A 16299-nucleotide genomic window follows, 5' to 3' on the forward strand; every position below is an offset into this window, starting at 1 on the left:
AAACACACTGTGGCTGACTTACCATAAGCAACTTCTCAGATGGTGAGATGGTGGCTGCTTTGGAATACTTGGAGATGGGTCACTGTAGCTATATGTTTTTACATATGCAAAAAGTAACATGAAACCCATTTTGCAAGATTACAGAATGCACTAAAGTAATAATTTATGGTGAACACCAGTGGTCACCATAACTCCCACTATATCCCAAAGTTTTAAAAATTATAGTACCAACAAATTAAGACTTATATATGTTTGAATTACCAAATACCTAGATTGACCAGATCTATTTTAGTTTTAACATTCCCTAAATATTCTGAAAATTATTTTATAGTTTTTAACACACTATTATAGTTTCTGCATGGATGGCCATCTTCAGTGTATGATTTCACTGAAGCTCTCACTGAAGTTGTTTATAAGCAGTGGACCATTTTACTTTTTATATTTGTCCCAAAGGAATGGGACAGTTAAAGATTTTCCACTGGGCCCGGTGGCTCACCTGTAATCTCAGCACTTTAGGAGGCTGAGGCAGGCAGATCACCTGAGGTCAGAAGTTTGAGACCAGCCTGACCAACATGGAGAAATCCCATCTCTACTAAAAGTACAAAATTAGCCAGGCATGTTGGTGTATGCCTGTAATCCCTACTACTCAGGAGACTGAGGCAGGAGAATTGCTTGAACCTGGGAGGCAGAGGTTGCTGTGAGATGAGATCACACCATTGCACTCCAGCCGGGGCAACAAGAGCGAAAATCCGTCTCAAAAAGAGATTTTCCACAGCAAGGATGGTGACTCTTCCCATAGCGAGATTGTTTTGTTCTCTACTGCCAGCTTCTCTTGGGTCTTGCTCACTGCTGAAGTCTAATTCTCCATCAGCTCTGTGAACTGCCCAATAACTTCCCTGTAAATTATTTTTCTGGTTAAGCTCACACAAGCCATTTTTTGTGGTTTGCAACCAAGAGCCCTTAGGCAACACATATTGTTAAATGTTTCCTATAACAATGGTGTGTTAAAGTCACTCATTCCCTGAGTGACTTTAATGTGTAATGTGTGTTAATTTCACACATTACAGGTGTGAAAGCAGATCTCACCGACAGTTTCTGCAGACACCCTGGAGTTTCTCTTGCCTCTAATATAAAAGCCGTTTCTTATTTGCTGCCCCTTTTCAAAGCTGTTTGGCTCCAAGCAAATATTCCTCTGGATCTCATGTATCACATGAACATAATACTACCTATTTCACAGTGCACTTAAAATTTTTATGAGAGAATACATTTATGTGGGCACAGGCACAGTGGCTCATGCCTATAATCTTCGCACTTTGGAAAACTAAGGCTGGTGGATCACCTGAGTTAGAAGTTTGAGGTCAGCCTGGCCAACACAGAGAAACCCGTCTCTACTAAAATACAAAAATTAGCTGGGCATGGTGGCGCATGCCTATAATCCCAGCTACTCGGCAGGCTGAGGCAAAGAATCGCTTGAGCCTGGTAGATGTAGGTTGCAGTGAGCTGAGATCAGGCCACCGTACTCCAGCCTGGAGAACAGAGCAAGATTCTGTCTTTAAAAAAAAAAAGGCCAGGCACAGTGGCTCACGCCTGTAATCCCAACAAACTATGGGAGGCAGAGGCAGGCGGATCACAGGTCAGGGGATCAAGAACATCCTGGCTAACACGGTGAAACCCCGTCTCTACTAAAAATACAAAAAATTAGCCAGGTGTAGTGGCACACGCCTGTAGTCCCAGCCACTCAGGAGGCTGAAGCAAGAGAATCATCTGAATCTGGGAGGCAGGGGTTGCAGTGAGCCGAGACTGCACCACTGCACTCCAGCTTGGGCAACACAGTGAAACTCCAAAGAAGAAAAAAAGCAAAAAGCAACCCCCATCCATTCTGCCTACTGTCACTCCCCAGAAAAAAAAATACTTCAGTTTCTTGTGATAGACAAGGGTTTGGTGCTGGGCATCTTTCATGTCAAACTCCCCTCATCCAAACTCTACTTTACTTTGAAAATACCATTATCAAGTGTTGAGAAACAAAAGTAAGGCAAGTGAAACATTAGCTGAGATATGGTAAAAATGATGGCAGTAAAATGTTCCCAACAACCACTGTCGAAATGACCCACTTCAGTTCATGGCAACTTCAGAGGACCACTCCCAAGAAAATAAGGTAAAAATTGGTGCAGATTCCTAACTTCCAGGTGGAAAAAACAGGTGAATAACAATTTAACAGTACAAATACCTTGGAAATGGTATGATTTTCACCAGTCTAACTCCTTGTATGGCACGTCTCAAGTACCCTAACATTACCTAGGTCTCTATCTCTATAGGTTTAAAATCAAAACCCCTCATTACATCATTCTGTAATGTTCTTACCAACCTGTATCTAATTTGATGTAAGTTTAATTTCATAATTAACCTTTACTATCTAGTCAAAAAACATAGATAAATCAGCTGGTATCAGAAGAGCACCTCAGAGCCGTGGTTCTCGTGCTCAGTCTAGTCCCCAGACAACAGACAGTATCAGCATCACCTGGGAACTTGTTAGAAATGCAAATTTAGCCCAACACTTTGGGAGGCCACAGCAGGCTGATTGCCTGAGATCAGGAGTTCAAGACCAGCCTGGCCAACCCCGTCTGCAAATTAAAAAATTAGCTGGGCTTTTTGGCAGGCGCCTGTAATTCCAGTTACTTCGGAGACTAAGGCAGGAAGATGACTTGAATCCAGGAGACGGAGGTTACAGTGAGCCAAGATTATGCCACTGCACTCCAGCCTGGGTGACAGAGCAAGACTCCATCTTAAAAAAAAAAAAAAAAAAGAAATGCAAATTTGTAGGCTCCACTCCAGGAATACTGAATCAGAAATTCTGGGGTGCAGTCCAATGTTAGAACTACTGCCCTAAAGTCTACCAAACTACAGAAATCAAAATATACTTTTGAGAGTTAAGGAAATTGGGAGAGAGGAGGTCCTCACTGCTTTACCTTTCTCCAAAGATGGCTCTCCTCATCCCTCACCCTGCTTTCTCTTCTTCCTGGCGGTCTGAGTGTTTCTTTGGGAAATCAGAGAGGGCTCACAGGTCCCTCATATTTGGCCCCCAGAGCACTCTGTTTGGCTCGGTGGAAAACTTACCAGAGATGATCAATGACGTCAACCACAAGCTCAGGAAGGGAGCGATATGGCAAATAGCTAGCGGGCTTTTGACCCTCCCTGCTCTAAATTATTTGTAATATGCACTCAATAGCCACATCCATCTGCCTACACCTCCCTCTTTGGTGTTCCTCCAGGCCAAACTGCTCTCCAACCCACTGATGCACAAGAGAATCACCTGCTTAAAAACTTGCCCACTTCTTAGCTGGGTGTGATGGCAGGCACCTGTGGTCCCAATTAACCATGAGGGAGGCTGAGGCAGGAAAATCGCTTGAACACAGGACTCAGAGGTTGCAGTGAGCCGAGATGATGCCACTGCATTAAAAAAAAGGGAAAAAAAAAAAAAAAAACTCTCCCACTTGGGCTCCTACCCGCAGTGAAGATTCTGATTGGTTTGTGCAGTAGGTGGAACATCGGAGTTCTTCAAAGTCTTCCCAGGTAATTCATGCAGCCAGGTCTGAGAACCTCTGTAAACCCAGTGTTTTTCACAGGCTGGTGGACAAACCAGCAGCCTCAGCATCACCTGGGAATTTGTTAAAAATGCAAATTCTGGGGCCCTACTCCATCCAGACTTACTGAATTAGAAACTCTGGAGGGTGAGGCTTAGTAATTCCACAAGCCCTCTAGGTGATTCTCATGCACAGTTAATTCTGACAGCCATTAAGAGCCCTGTTCACGCCTCAGTTTAAGAATCTTCCCAGGTAAAACATATTATGTTCCTAGTTTTAAAAGTACCCAAACTATGATTTATATAATTTATTGGCATTTTTGCTGAATAGGTTTAAGTCAGATAATAGATTTTAAAAAAGCAAATGAAGCAGTGTGTCAAAATTTAATGTTTCATAATAAAAAATAGATACGTTCACTTAAAAAAAAAAAAAAGAAAAAAAGAATCTTCCCAGGAAGGAGAGTCTGGGAAATGCAGTGGCCAGTTTGCAGTTTTTAAGGACAAAAACAACTTCCTCAATTTTTTAAGCCAAGTGAGCTAATAATAATTCCAACTTGTCTTTCACTTTACACATTCATGGGAGGTGTTAATTACTCTTTCTGTCAGCCTTAAACATCACATCGTAATTCTAAACCAGCAATTCCTAGAATGTACTTGTGAGATGCTGAATGATTTTAAGAGTGGCAAAGTGTTTTCGAGAAAAAGCTGAAGCAAGCCCCGCAGGGCTCAGTAGGAAATAAAAGGTACTTAAATATTATTTGGCTGTTTTCTACGCCAAACTGGAAATCCTCCCCAGGGTTTATGGGTTGAACAAATATATAGGAGAAAATAGGAATAAGCTTTTGTTTTGTTTTGTTTTGTTTTTGAGACAGAGTCTCACTCTGTCACCCAGGCTGGAGAGTGATGGCATGATCCTGGCTCACTGCAACCTCTGCTCCCGGCTTCCAGCGATATTCCTGCCTCAGCCTCCCGAGTAACTGGGACTACAGGTGTGCGCCACCACACCCAGCTAATTTTTGTATTTTAAGTAGACAAAGTTTCACCATATTGGCCAGGCTAGTGTCAAACTCCTTGTGGTTCGCCCGCCTCAGCCTCCCCAAAGTGCTGGGATTACAGGCGTGAGCTGCCTTGCCCAGCCACTGGATAAGCTTCTTGACATTTTTTCTTTCATGCCCTTCAAACACCCTAAATGTCCTAAGGAACTAGGAAGACCAGTGAAGTCTTGGCTACATCAGAGTTTTCTTGACAAAATTTATGGTTATCTTAATCCATCCAGGCACTATAACAAAATGCCAAAAACTGGGTTGCTTATAAACAACAAAAAGCTATTTCCCATTGTTCTAGAGGCTGAGATGTTCAAGATCCTAGAAGCCTGCAGACTTAGTATCTAGTGGGGGCTCACTTTCTAGTTCATAGATGGCTGTCGTCTTGCTGTGACCTCACATGATGGAAGGAAGGAGTAAAGAGCTCTCTGGGATCTTTCTTACAATAAGGGCACTAGTCCCATTCAGGAGTGCACAACCCTAAAGACCTAATGATCTGCCAAAGTCCCCACCTCCTAATACCATCACCTTGGAGTTAGGATTTATTTTCTTCTTCTTTTTGAGATGGAATTTCACTCTTGTTGCCCAGGGTGGAGTGCAATGGCACAGTCTCGGCTCACTGCAACCTCTGCCTCCCAGTTTCAAGCAATTGTTCTGCTTCAACCTCCCAAGTAGCTGGGATTACAGGCACCTGCCCCCACACCTGGCTAATTTTTGTATTTATAGCAGAGATAGGGTTTTACCACATTGGCCAGGCTGGTCTCAAACTCCTGATCTCAGGTGATCTTCCCACCTCGGCCTCCCAAAGTGCTGGGATTACAGGCATGAACCACTGTTCCTGCCCTGGAGTGAGGATTTCAATAGGTGAATTTTGAAGAACACAAACTTTCAATCTATAGCACTTATAAAACCTTTTTATGATCCATATTTACTGTCTATTCCTGGATTAAATTTCATTCACTCTTCTGTTGCATAGGGCAGAAACCTACAACATGACTTGGTAGGAAGCCACATAACAGAGCCTTCAAAGACCTCACATTTTCTAGATCTTGAACCTTTCCCTTAAGCTGCTGAATTCTCTCGTAGAAAAAAACAAATCACTGAAGAGAAAGGTCCCTGCTGCAGTATACATGTGGGCAGAGAATGACTGCAGAAAGAACAAAAGTCTTCGGGGAACATAACACAGAAATGCCCTGGCTGAGAAGACAGCACCAAATGGTGCAGCAGCAAGGATGAGGCAGAGCCTGCAGGGCCACACAGGGGAAAATCCAGGCTCAGGCCTGAGGTTACATGTTATTTTCCTACTTGGTCATTTGATAACAAAGAGTTGATGTTAAATATCCTATTCTGCAGAGCTTGAACTGGGAGCTTTGGGAGACTTCCTCAGTGCATTTATGTTTACGAGGCGCCTGTAATGTTTATGTATATGAGGTGGTATGTTTTGCCTCCAATCCCAGGGAAAGCTTCAAAGCCAACTTTATCACACCATCAGCTGATGGAGAAACCCTCTGCGATCAGGAGAACCAGGTGCAATGCTCATTTATATAACGCATGTTGGTTATACGCATGTTCTCCACCATAAAAATAACTTTTTTGGAATGAATAAATTACATATGATCATGGCTTTAAAAAATTTAAATAACCTAAAAACATAAGAACAAAAAGCTAAATCACCTGATATTCTACCACCTAGAGACAACTGTTTGAGTCCCATCCTTTTATATATCTTTCCACCTATGCCCCTGCACACACACATACACAGTTTTACACAACTAAGATCTGTTGTTCTAAATTTTATTTCACTACATTTTATTTTCTTATAATTCCCCTCCTCCTTGGCTCCTGTCTCTTTTTTGGCTCAAGTCTTGATTCCTTCCTTCCTTCTACTTGCTTTGAGTTTAATTTACTTTTTTCTCTGATGTTTTAGGGTGGAAGATTAGGTTGGTTTGTTTATTTCTTCTTTTTTCTTTTTTTTTAAAACAGAGTTACCCAGGCTAGAGTGCAGTGGCTCTATCACAGTTCACTGCAGCCTCAACCTCCTGGGCTCAAGCAATCCTCTGGCCTTGGCCTCTCAAGTAGCTGGGACTACAGAAACACATCACCATGCCCAGCTAATTTTTAAATTTTTTTTGTAGAGACAAAGTCTCACTATCTAGTCCAGGATTATTCTTCTTTTTTTTTTTCCAAGACAGGATCTTGCTCTGTCACCCAGGCTGGGGTGCAGTGGTGTAATCATGGATCACTGCAGCCTAGATCTCTGGGTGTAAGTGATCCTCCCACTTCAGCCTCTCAAGTAGCTGGGACCACAAATTCATGCCACCACACATGGCTAACTTTTTCATTTGTAGAGACAGGGTCCCACTATGTTGCCAAGGCTGGTCTTGAACTCCTGGGCTCAGGTGATCCTCCCACCTCAGACTCCCAGCGTGTTGGGATTACAGACATGAGCCACAGCACCCAGCTCTTTCCTCTTCTTTTTTAATGTAGTTATTTACAGCTATAAACTTTCCTATTAGCACTGCTTTAGCTACAGCCCATGATGTTTGATATGCTGTATCTTCATTTTGATTCACTGCAAAGTACTTTCTTTTTTCTTCTCTTTGAAACAGGGTCTTACTCTGTTGTCCAGGCTGGAGTGCAGTGGCATGATCATGGCTCACTGCAGCCTCAACCTCCTGGACTCAAGTGAAATACTCACACCTAGGTCCCTTCCCTCACACCAGTCATTCTCCATTGAGATTATGATTCAATCTGAGATTGTGATCTGGATATCATGAATGTTATAAAGTCACCATGAGATTCTAATTTCTAGCCAAGGTTGTGAACCACTGCTTTAAGAAGACAAACATTGATTCTTAGGTCAGTCTTCTGGAACCCTGGCTGGGATCACAATTTTCTGCAAGAGCTAATAACCAGAATTAAAAGAGTCTTGAAAAATCACTCTCCATTATGACATGAAGATGTGATCATATTCCGTCACTAGAGGGCGAAATTTATTCATTTTCAACATTTAATAACTATCATAGCCTCAGGGTTAAGAATTCACTGAGGTTCCTCTATTAAAAACAAACAACCCCCAACTCCAAATAAAAGTAATGAAGTTCTAACAAAGGCAGGCGTCCCCAAACTTTTTACATAGGGGGCCAGTTCACTGTCCCTCAGACCGTTGGAGGGCCGCCACATACTGTGCTCCTCTCACTGACCACCAATGAAAGAGGTGCCCCTTCCTGAAGTGCGGCGGGGGGCCGGATAAATGGCCTCAGGGGGCCGCAGTGTGGGGATGCCTGAACAAAGGTCTACTAAAGCTTGCCTTTCATGCTATCAGCCCCTACCTATTTATGAAGTGAGACTTTAAGATGCAATTGAGAACACTGTGTCCTTTCGTTTGCCACATACCCTCTTCCCAAAGGGCTTGTATTTTATAGGGCGTATCGTTTTTACAAAATACATGGCTTTGCTATGTAGTCAATGTTACAAAACAGGAGGTAGGGCATCTTGAAACAGAAATTTTGCATTACTAACCAGCTCTCAAAGGGGTCAATTCTGAGGCTGCCAGTGGAGAACCATACTATGAGCAGTAGGAGGTGGAAAACCTAGGGGCAGATACCATAACTCATTTCTGAAGATATTCTAAGATGTAAACTCACACACTGATAACATGATCACTGCATGTCTATCTATCTATCTATCTATCTATCTATCTATGTATCTATCTATCTATCTATATCTGTTATCTATCCTCATGAAGACAGATCACAAATCCAGGGGATTCCAAATTGACTGTGTATTAGAATCTCTTGGTTGCTTCTTAAAACTAAAGATTCTGGGCTGGGCACAGTGGATCACGCCTGCAATCCCAACATTTTTGAAGGCCGAGGCAGGTGGATCATGAAGTCAAGAGATTGAGACCATCCTGGCCAACATGGTGAAATCCCGTCTCTACTAAAAATACAAAAATTAGCTAGGCGTGGTGGTGCCCACCTGTAGTCCCAGCTACTCGGGAGGCTGAGGCAGGAGAATCGCTTGAACCTGGGAGGCGGAGATTGCAGTAAGCCGAGATTGCGCCACTGCACTCCAGCCTGGCGACAGAACAAGACTTTGTCTCAAAAATAAATAAATAAATAAATAATTTTATGAATAAAGTATTTGAGACTAAAAGGTTCTTAGTCTCAACCCCTGGAGGTTATGATCAGTAGGTCTGGAGCAGGGCTAGGAATTTCTATTTTTAACAAGTGCCCAGGAGATTTTGCTGGACCCTGTTGCTTTTGAAAATCACTGTTATTCAAAGTTTTTCCTTTACAAAGAAACTGAGGCTGGAAGAGGAGAAGGAACTTTTCAAAGTTAGTGACATCACCAAAGCAGGATCCAGGTTCTCCTGGCCCTGATAGACTGAGACACTTGTTCAAATTCAGCAAGTGTGCTTGATCCTTCTTCTTAGGCTGTGTCACTGATAGGTGTGGTAAGCAGCTTCCAAAGACACCCACAATGAACCACACCTCCCAGCATTCACACCCAGGTGTTGGCCCTTCCCCGATGCAATCTGGGCTCATCCTGTGACTTGCTTTAATAGACAGACTAATCTGGAAGGGATGCCATGTAACTTAGGAGGTTGGGCCATTAGAGACTTGCAGCTTCTGCATGCTTCATCTGAGAACATGCATTTTCAACCCTGATATTGTGCTGCAAGGAACAAAGAAGCTCAAGGAACCACAGGAGAGCCCCATATTAAGAAAAACTAAGGCTCTGGTGAACATCCTCCAATACACTTGCAGCCAACAGCTCTTCACCAGCTATGTGAGGGAGAACACCTGGCACCTTCAAGCCACGCCCCCGGGAGTGGGGTAGAACTGCCTAGCGAATCACAGACTAACACAAATAACAAGTTGTTGTTTTAAGCCTTTCAGTTTTGGGGTGTATGCTATACAACAAAAGTCTGCTGAAACAACAGGAAAATTAACCCCCCTACCTGTTTGGCTGGAAAGAGATCCGGTCATAACCTGTGAGTTCACATAAATCCTTCTCAAGCTCTCGGAAAAGCTGCTGATATCCTTGAGCTTGGTCCAGAGGCACAAAGGGGTGAATGTTTGCAAATTCTTTCCATGTGATAGGCTGAAAAGAAAGAAGAAAAAAAAAAAGCATAGCAATAATCACTTTAATAATGATGATGAGAAAAGCTATGTGCCAGGCACTGTTCTAAACACTATACATATTTTCATTCGTTTAAGTTCCACCACAACCTTAAGTACCATTACTGTCTTCATTTAAAATGGGACATAGTTGCCTAAAAAGGGAACTTATACAAAAATATAATGTTTTGTTAACTTTTCAGGGAAAAAAAGCCCCCAAAATAGATTTCTTTCCAGGAAACACAATGAGTTGCTTCAGGTATGATTGACATAAACTCTTATATAGCACATATATTATTCTCTTTCTTCACTAAGTGGAACAAGAAACAAATGCAAAAGTAAATGGGTAGGCCAGGCACAGTGGCTTACACGTGTAATTCCAGAACTTCAGGAGGCTGAGGTAGGAGGACTGCTTGAGGCTACCAGACTGGCCGATAAGCAAGATACCAACTCTATTTTTTTTTTTTAAATGAAGGGGGAGGGAAATCTTCTTATCACAATATAAAATGATTTCTTTTGTCTGATACAACTTGTCACATCAGAATAAACATAAGAAATGAAAGGAAAAAAAGCATTGCTAAAATGGATCCTGGCCTAGTAAAGAAACTTGTCAACCACAAGAGTGAGTTACACAAATCTTCCATTGACTTGAACTCCTATCTTTCTGATACAGGAATGGATTTCTGGAAAGAAGGCTTAAGCTTCTTAATTCTACCTGAGATTTAGAAATATAAACAAATTTTTTTAAAAAAGCTTTTACTATGGCAGGTTTAAAGGGGGGTGGGAGCAGGTGAAGGATAGGATAGAAAAGCATATAATACCATATACATTTCATTAATTAAAAAAAAAAATGTTTACCCATACATTTAAATGATGAAGTGGTGAGAAATACAGGGTTTCTTCTGAAATCGTTGAATAGCAATGTAAATACTTATTAAAATAGTTCTTTAATCACAGAATCACAGCCCCAGTAGATTTCACTAGTTCTAAGCCTCAGTGGATGCTAGAACACTGCCCCTTGCTGAGTATCCCCTTCAGAAGTGAGCTACTTACTGCAAGTTCAGATGAACTATTCAGCTTCATGGTGCAGGATCCCTTTAAGAAGAACATCCAAAATATATCGTGTTAGTGATTTTCTATACTCCATCAATCAACCCTCAACTCTCCCCGCATGGCCACCCCTTTGTCACTCTTGGAGCATTTTAGGTAGGAACAAATGTGGTGGGATTGCGGTAGCTTTGAAATGTGGGAAAAAAAAGGCCACAAATAACTACCAGTGGAATCATGCTGTGAACAAGGGAAATGTCTTTATTTTCCAGTTTCTTCATATACCGGACAATATTTGTTTCAGAGTGGTAGCTGTGAACACAAAACACAGAATTAGGGTCGCAAAAGGTAGATATGCGTCCATGCACATCCTCCTGCAATTTAAGACACACCGAAATCTGCCTTCAAAATGCAGATCGATTTTAGCCATGGGCAATATGTCAACTACACTCAGAGAGAAGGGCACAGATCCCCACAAACCTCAGAGGTTGCCTTGGACAAGAAGCTGCCTGTGGGCATGTGTTGAAGGTTGGGAAGAAGAGGATTTAGGGCTCCTGGGAATGAATTTCAGCCTGGCAATTATTCATCTTAAATCCCTGCTTCCTGACTGTGCAAAGGGAGCAGAGCCACCAGGAAACGAAGTGTACTTTTCCCAAGTCAGGAATGGGATCCTTACCAGGATAAGATACTTATGAGCCATGGCTGAGCCACAAAAACCAGGCCACAGCAGGCGAAGTTAATACAGCGAATTGTGACAGCACAAAACGCAGAAGTCACACAAGACACACAAACCTGTTGAACACTTGATGGGTGAGGAACTGACTGGTCCTCTTGAACACAGACCCTGGAATACCTCTGCGCTCCTCTCCCATGCTTTCGGCAACCAGTTCCTGAAGGAGAAACAGAGACAATGAGGCCAGCGATGTATCTAGAGCTATGTGTGGACATGCAGGCTTCTGAATGGCTGGGCCACAAAGCACTCAAAATGGATCAAATATATCATTTTATTTATTATTTTTCAAGACAGGGTCTTGCTCTGGCACCCAGGTTGGAGTACAGTGACACAACAATCTCGACTCACTGTAGCCTCGGTCTACTGGGCTTGATCCTCCTGCCTCAGCGTCCTGAGTAGCTGGGGCTACAGGCACATGCCACCATGCCTGGCTAATTTTTGGATTTTTCTGGAGATGGGGTTTCACCATGCTGCCCAGGCTGGTCATGAACTCCTGGCCTCAAGCAATGTGCCTGCCTTGGCTTCCCAAAGTGCTGGGATTATAGGCATGACCCACTGTGTCTGGCCGAAGCTATAAACTTAAAAGCTAAAACTACTAAATCTTAGAAGAAAATCTATGGGCAGATCTGCATGACCTTCAATCTGGCAATGGTTTCTTAAATGTGACACCAAAGGAATAAACAATAAATATACAAAAAAATTAGACACATTGAATTTCAATAAAATTTAAAATGTGTGTGCCTCAAAGAACATTATCAAGAAAGTTAAGAGACTACCCAAAGAATGGAAGAAAATATGTGTAAGTCATGTATCTGATAAAGGTTGAATATCCAGAATATATAATGAATACATGGCTTGATCCTCATTCCTCCCCAGGCTAATAATACAGCTAATACAGATTGAATATTTGTCCCTGCCAGATCTCAGGGTGAAATGTGATCCCCAATGTTGAAGATGGGCTTGGTGCTGTCTTTTCACAGTAATAAGTGAGTTCTCACCCTTCTAGTTCCCATGAGAATTGATGAGAAGTAATTGTTAAAAAGAGCCTGACATCTCCCTCCTTTCTCTTTTCCTTTCTCTCTCACCATGAATGCCTGCTCCCCTTCCACTTTCTCCAAGAGAGGAAGCTTCCAGAAACCCTTACCAGAAGCAGATGCTTCTTGCACAGCACAGCCTGCAGAACTGTGAGCCAAATAAACCTCTTTTCTTTGTAAATTACTTGGCCTCATTTGCATTCCTTTATACAATGCAAATGAACTAAAACAATGGCCCTCTTGACCCCTTAGTGATGCTCCAGAAACATTTCTCAAATGCATTAACCAAATATCTGTGATTAAATTTAGTGCAGAGTTCCACAGAGAAGGAGCTGAGTCCTGCTTATTAACTGAAGTTTGAAAGAGAATGTTGTGATGCTTCTTTGATGATTTATGAATGTTATCTGGCATAATCCTTTGAAGTCGTCTCTCAAAGAGGACACAGATAACCAAGACAACACCACTCAGCACTCTTGAAGGTATTTCTACTTCCTTTAATTGATCCATTCAACAAATATTTACTTCATGATTAATACACACCAGGCTATAGTCTGCTGTGATTAGCTCCTTGACACGGGCCTAGGCAGCTACTGTTTGCTCTCTTTCACTCTCAGGCCATGAAATGGTAACTCTTCTCTTGCTTGTCCCTGCTACTTCATTATTTTAGAAAGCAAGTCATTACACTGAACTGCGTATAGCTTTCATGTACCTGCTCTCCCAGCCTTTGTGACTGCTTTGTCCAGCATCCAGTACACTCAGACCCTTCTTCCTTTCCCTTCATTGTGCCATCTTGGTCTAGATAACTCCTGCTCATCGTGTTGGTAAGGTGCTCATCTGTGAATTCCCAGAACATCTTCACACATCACCCACCTGGATTCTAATCTTGAGCTTGTTTGTCTGAATCCCTAAGAAACTGTAAGCTCCATGAGGACAGAAAGCATGTCTAATTCACCACTGTATCCTCAGGGCCTAGCATAGCACCTGGCACATATTGAGTCCTCAATAGATATGTATTAAATGCATATCATAATTTTCCAATGAATCACATAACCAAGATGCCAACGTCTTGAATCTTTGTATTAGAGGCAGTTTCAATTAAGCACCATTAACAATCTTTCCAACTAGCCTAGCTGCATAATACTGGCTGGAGCCCTAGAGTAGTGACCTCCAGCTGTCAGCAGTGACTAACAAGGGACAGTCAGCGGAGTAATTTTAACAGCAAGCTACCAATGTCCCATTTGGGTCCCTTCTCCCTCACATTCAGAGGATAAGCTACCTTTGCTACCATCTCTAATAGTCATGACAAGGAATGCATGTTTTTATTTTACTTACTGCAGATGACTCACAACCAAAGATCCACAACAAGTCGTCCAGATCTTTTTCATTGACTGTTTCATCAAGAGAAATACCAAGCTACAGAAACAAAACCAAAAATGGAAAACATCAACTCTAAATTGCAAGATCAGTGGAGGAATCCCAAGAGAGGTCAAAGGGGAGATGGTGCTAAACAAAATCCCATCATTCCAACATAACAGGGTACCATTATATCCAAGCTAATGCCTAGAAGAACGTGGCTGGATCAGTCCCAGGCTTCACATGGCTGGGAGTTTATCCAGCCACCCGTGAACTCTAACGTTCCATGGTTGCAGGACGCTCCTGTTAGAGCTAGACATGCTTATCTTTTTCTCCCCATAACCTACACTACCCTATCAGTTATCAGAGCCTTTATCTTAAACTATCAGTCATACTGTGAAGAGAGTATTATAAGCAAAATATATGCATTTCAGTCCCACATATGAAAACAAAAAGTCTAAAAGAAAGCAAAGGGTGAATGATCCTTTACTGAAAAGATTAGAGTATTGCATATTGTAAATAAAACTGGTTTATGAAAAAATAGACTGTGCCTAAAGTTTTCTTTGAATTTTTAAAAACAAAGAGGAAAGCTTTTAATGAGAAAGGATGTGAGAATTTGAAGAACTGATAAAAATACTGAAAACTTGACTTACTGTGCCATCCTCAAAGAGCCGAAAATTGATCTGCCGCTGAGCAGCCCTGCCTAACACCTCCTTCACTGAGCAGCCACACTGAATCTTCAAGGTGTCAAAGAACAGGTCATGCTGGAGTTGATGCCCTGCTCGCTTGAGACCTAGACAAGATGGGAAAGCCCCCAATCTCCGATATTGAAACCTACTCCTCAGCCATTGACATGTCAGAGTAATAAAGAGATAAATTCTACTAGACTCTGTTGCTGGTCCTGGGCAGTGTTTTGGTGATTGCTTTTTTTTTTAAAAAAAAAAAAAAAAAAAAAAAAGCCGGGCGCGGTGGCTCATGCCTGTAATCCCAGCACTTTGGGAGGCCGAGGCGGGTGGATCACGAGGTCAAGAGATCGAGACCATCCTGGTCAACATGGTGAAACCCCGTCTCTACTAAAAATAAAAAAAAATTAGCTGGGCATGGTGGTGCGTGCCTGTAATCCCAGCTACTCGGGAGGCTGAGACAGGAGAATTGCCTGAACCCAGGAGGCGGAGGTTGCAGTGAGCCGAGATCGCGCCATTGCACTCCAGCCTGGGTAACAAGAGTGAAACTCCATCTCAGAAAAAAAACTAAACCTGCTTATTATTATGCTATAGAAAATTATGAAATACATATAAAAGAGTAAGGAAAATCTCCATAAAAATTACATTACTGCTTGTATTTTGGTGTATTATATCTCAAGAAATGGGGAAGCAGGAACTATCAGATATATATTTATATTTCATTGTACCTTTTTTTTTTTAACAGATAGGGTCTCACTCTGTTGCCCAGTCTGAAATGCAGGAGCATGATCATAGCTGATTGCATTTTCAAATTCCTGGGCTCAAGCTCAAGAAATCCTCTTGCCTCACCTCCCAAGTAACTGGGATCACAGGCCCATGCCACCATACCCAGCCACTAATTTTTTAAATTTTTTGAAGAAAGGGATCTTGCCATGTTGCTCAGGTTGGCCTTGAACTCCTGGACTCAAGCAATCCTTTCACCTAGCCTCCCAAAATGAGGGTATTATAGGTGTGAACCACTACACCTGGTCTCATCTATGCTTTCCTATAGATCACTGTCTTAAATCATTTTTAACAGCTACATAATAGTCAAACATATAGATGTACCATGATTTAATCACTTCTTTTTTTTTTTTTTTTTTTTTTTTTTGGAGACAGAGTCTCAGTCTGTTGCTCAGGATGGAGTGCAGTGGAGCGATCTTGGCTCATTGCAACCTCTGCCTCCTAGGTTCAAGCGATTCTCCTGCCTCAGCCTCCAGAGTAGCTGGGACTACAGGCAGGTGCCACCATACTAATTCTTGTATTTTTAGTAGAGATGTAGTTTCACCACATTGGTCAGACTGGTCTTAAACTCCTGACCTTGTAATCCATCCGCTCTAGCTTCCCAAAGTGCTGGGATTACAAGAAAGAGCCATCGTGCCTGGCCTATTTTAATTTTTTTATAGAGATGAATCTCACTTGCCCAGGCTGGTCTTAAACTACTGGCCTCAAGCAATCCTCCTGGCTCAGACTCCAGAGTAGCTGAGATTACAGACACAAGTCACCATGTCCAACTCACTAAACAACAGCATTCTTCTGATTGCCAGTGTAATGGGATAAACACTATTTTATTGCTTTATTTTATATTTCTTTGATTAATAGCAAGGCTAAAATTTTATATATGTCCATTGGCCCTTTGTTTCTATACAGATTTCTTTTAA

At 42.1% G+C, this 16299-nt stretch overlaps 1 protein-coding gene across 1 annotated transcript in view; it reads right to left on the reverse strand.

The window, feature by feature from the left end:
• Positions 1–16299, reverse strand: part of GLDC (glycine decarboxylase) — a 117623-nt gene that overhangs the window by 38720 nt on the left and 62604 nt on the right. The window contains exons 10-15 of the mRNA XM_003928172.4: positions 14570–14709; positions 13896–13976; positions 11589–11686; positions 11024–11108; positions 10803–10844; positions 9590–9732 (exon numbers count right to left, since the gene is read on the reverse strand). Of these exons, the coding sequence (XP_003928221.1) occupies positions 9590–9732; positions 10803–10844; positions 11024–11108; positions 11589–11686; positions 13896–13976; positions 14570–14709 (589 nt within the window). The remainder of the gene's footprint in view (positions 1–9589; positions 9733–10802; positions 10845–11023; positions 11109–11588; positions 11687–13895; positions 13977–14569; positions 14710–16299) is intronic.

This window comes from Saimiri boliviensis, chromosome 2, assembly GCF_048565385.1.
Source record: "Saimiri boliviensis isolate mSaiBol1 chromosome 2, mSaiBol1.pri, whole genome shotgun sequence".
Taxonomy (NCBI): domain Eukaryota; kingdom Metazoa; phylum Chordata; class Mammalia; order Primates; family Cebidae; genus Saimiri; species Saimiri boliviensis.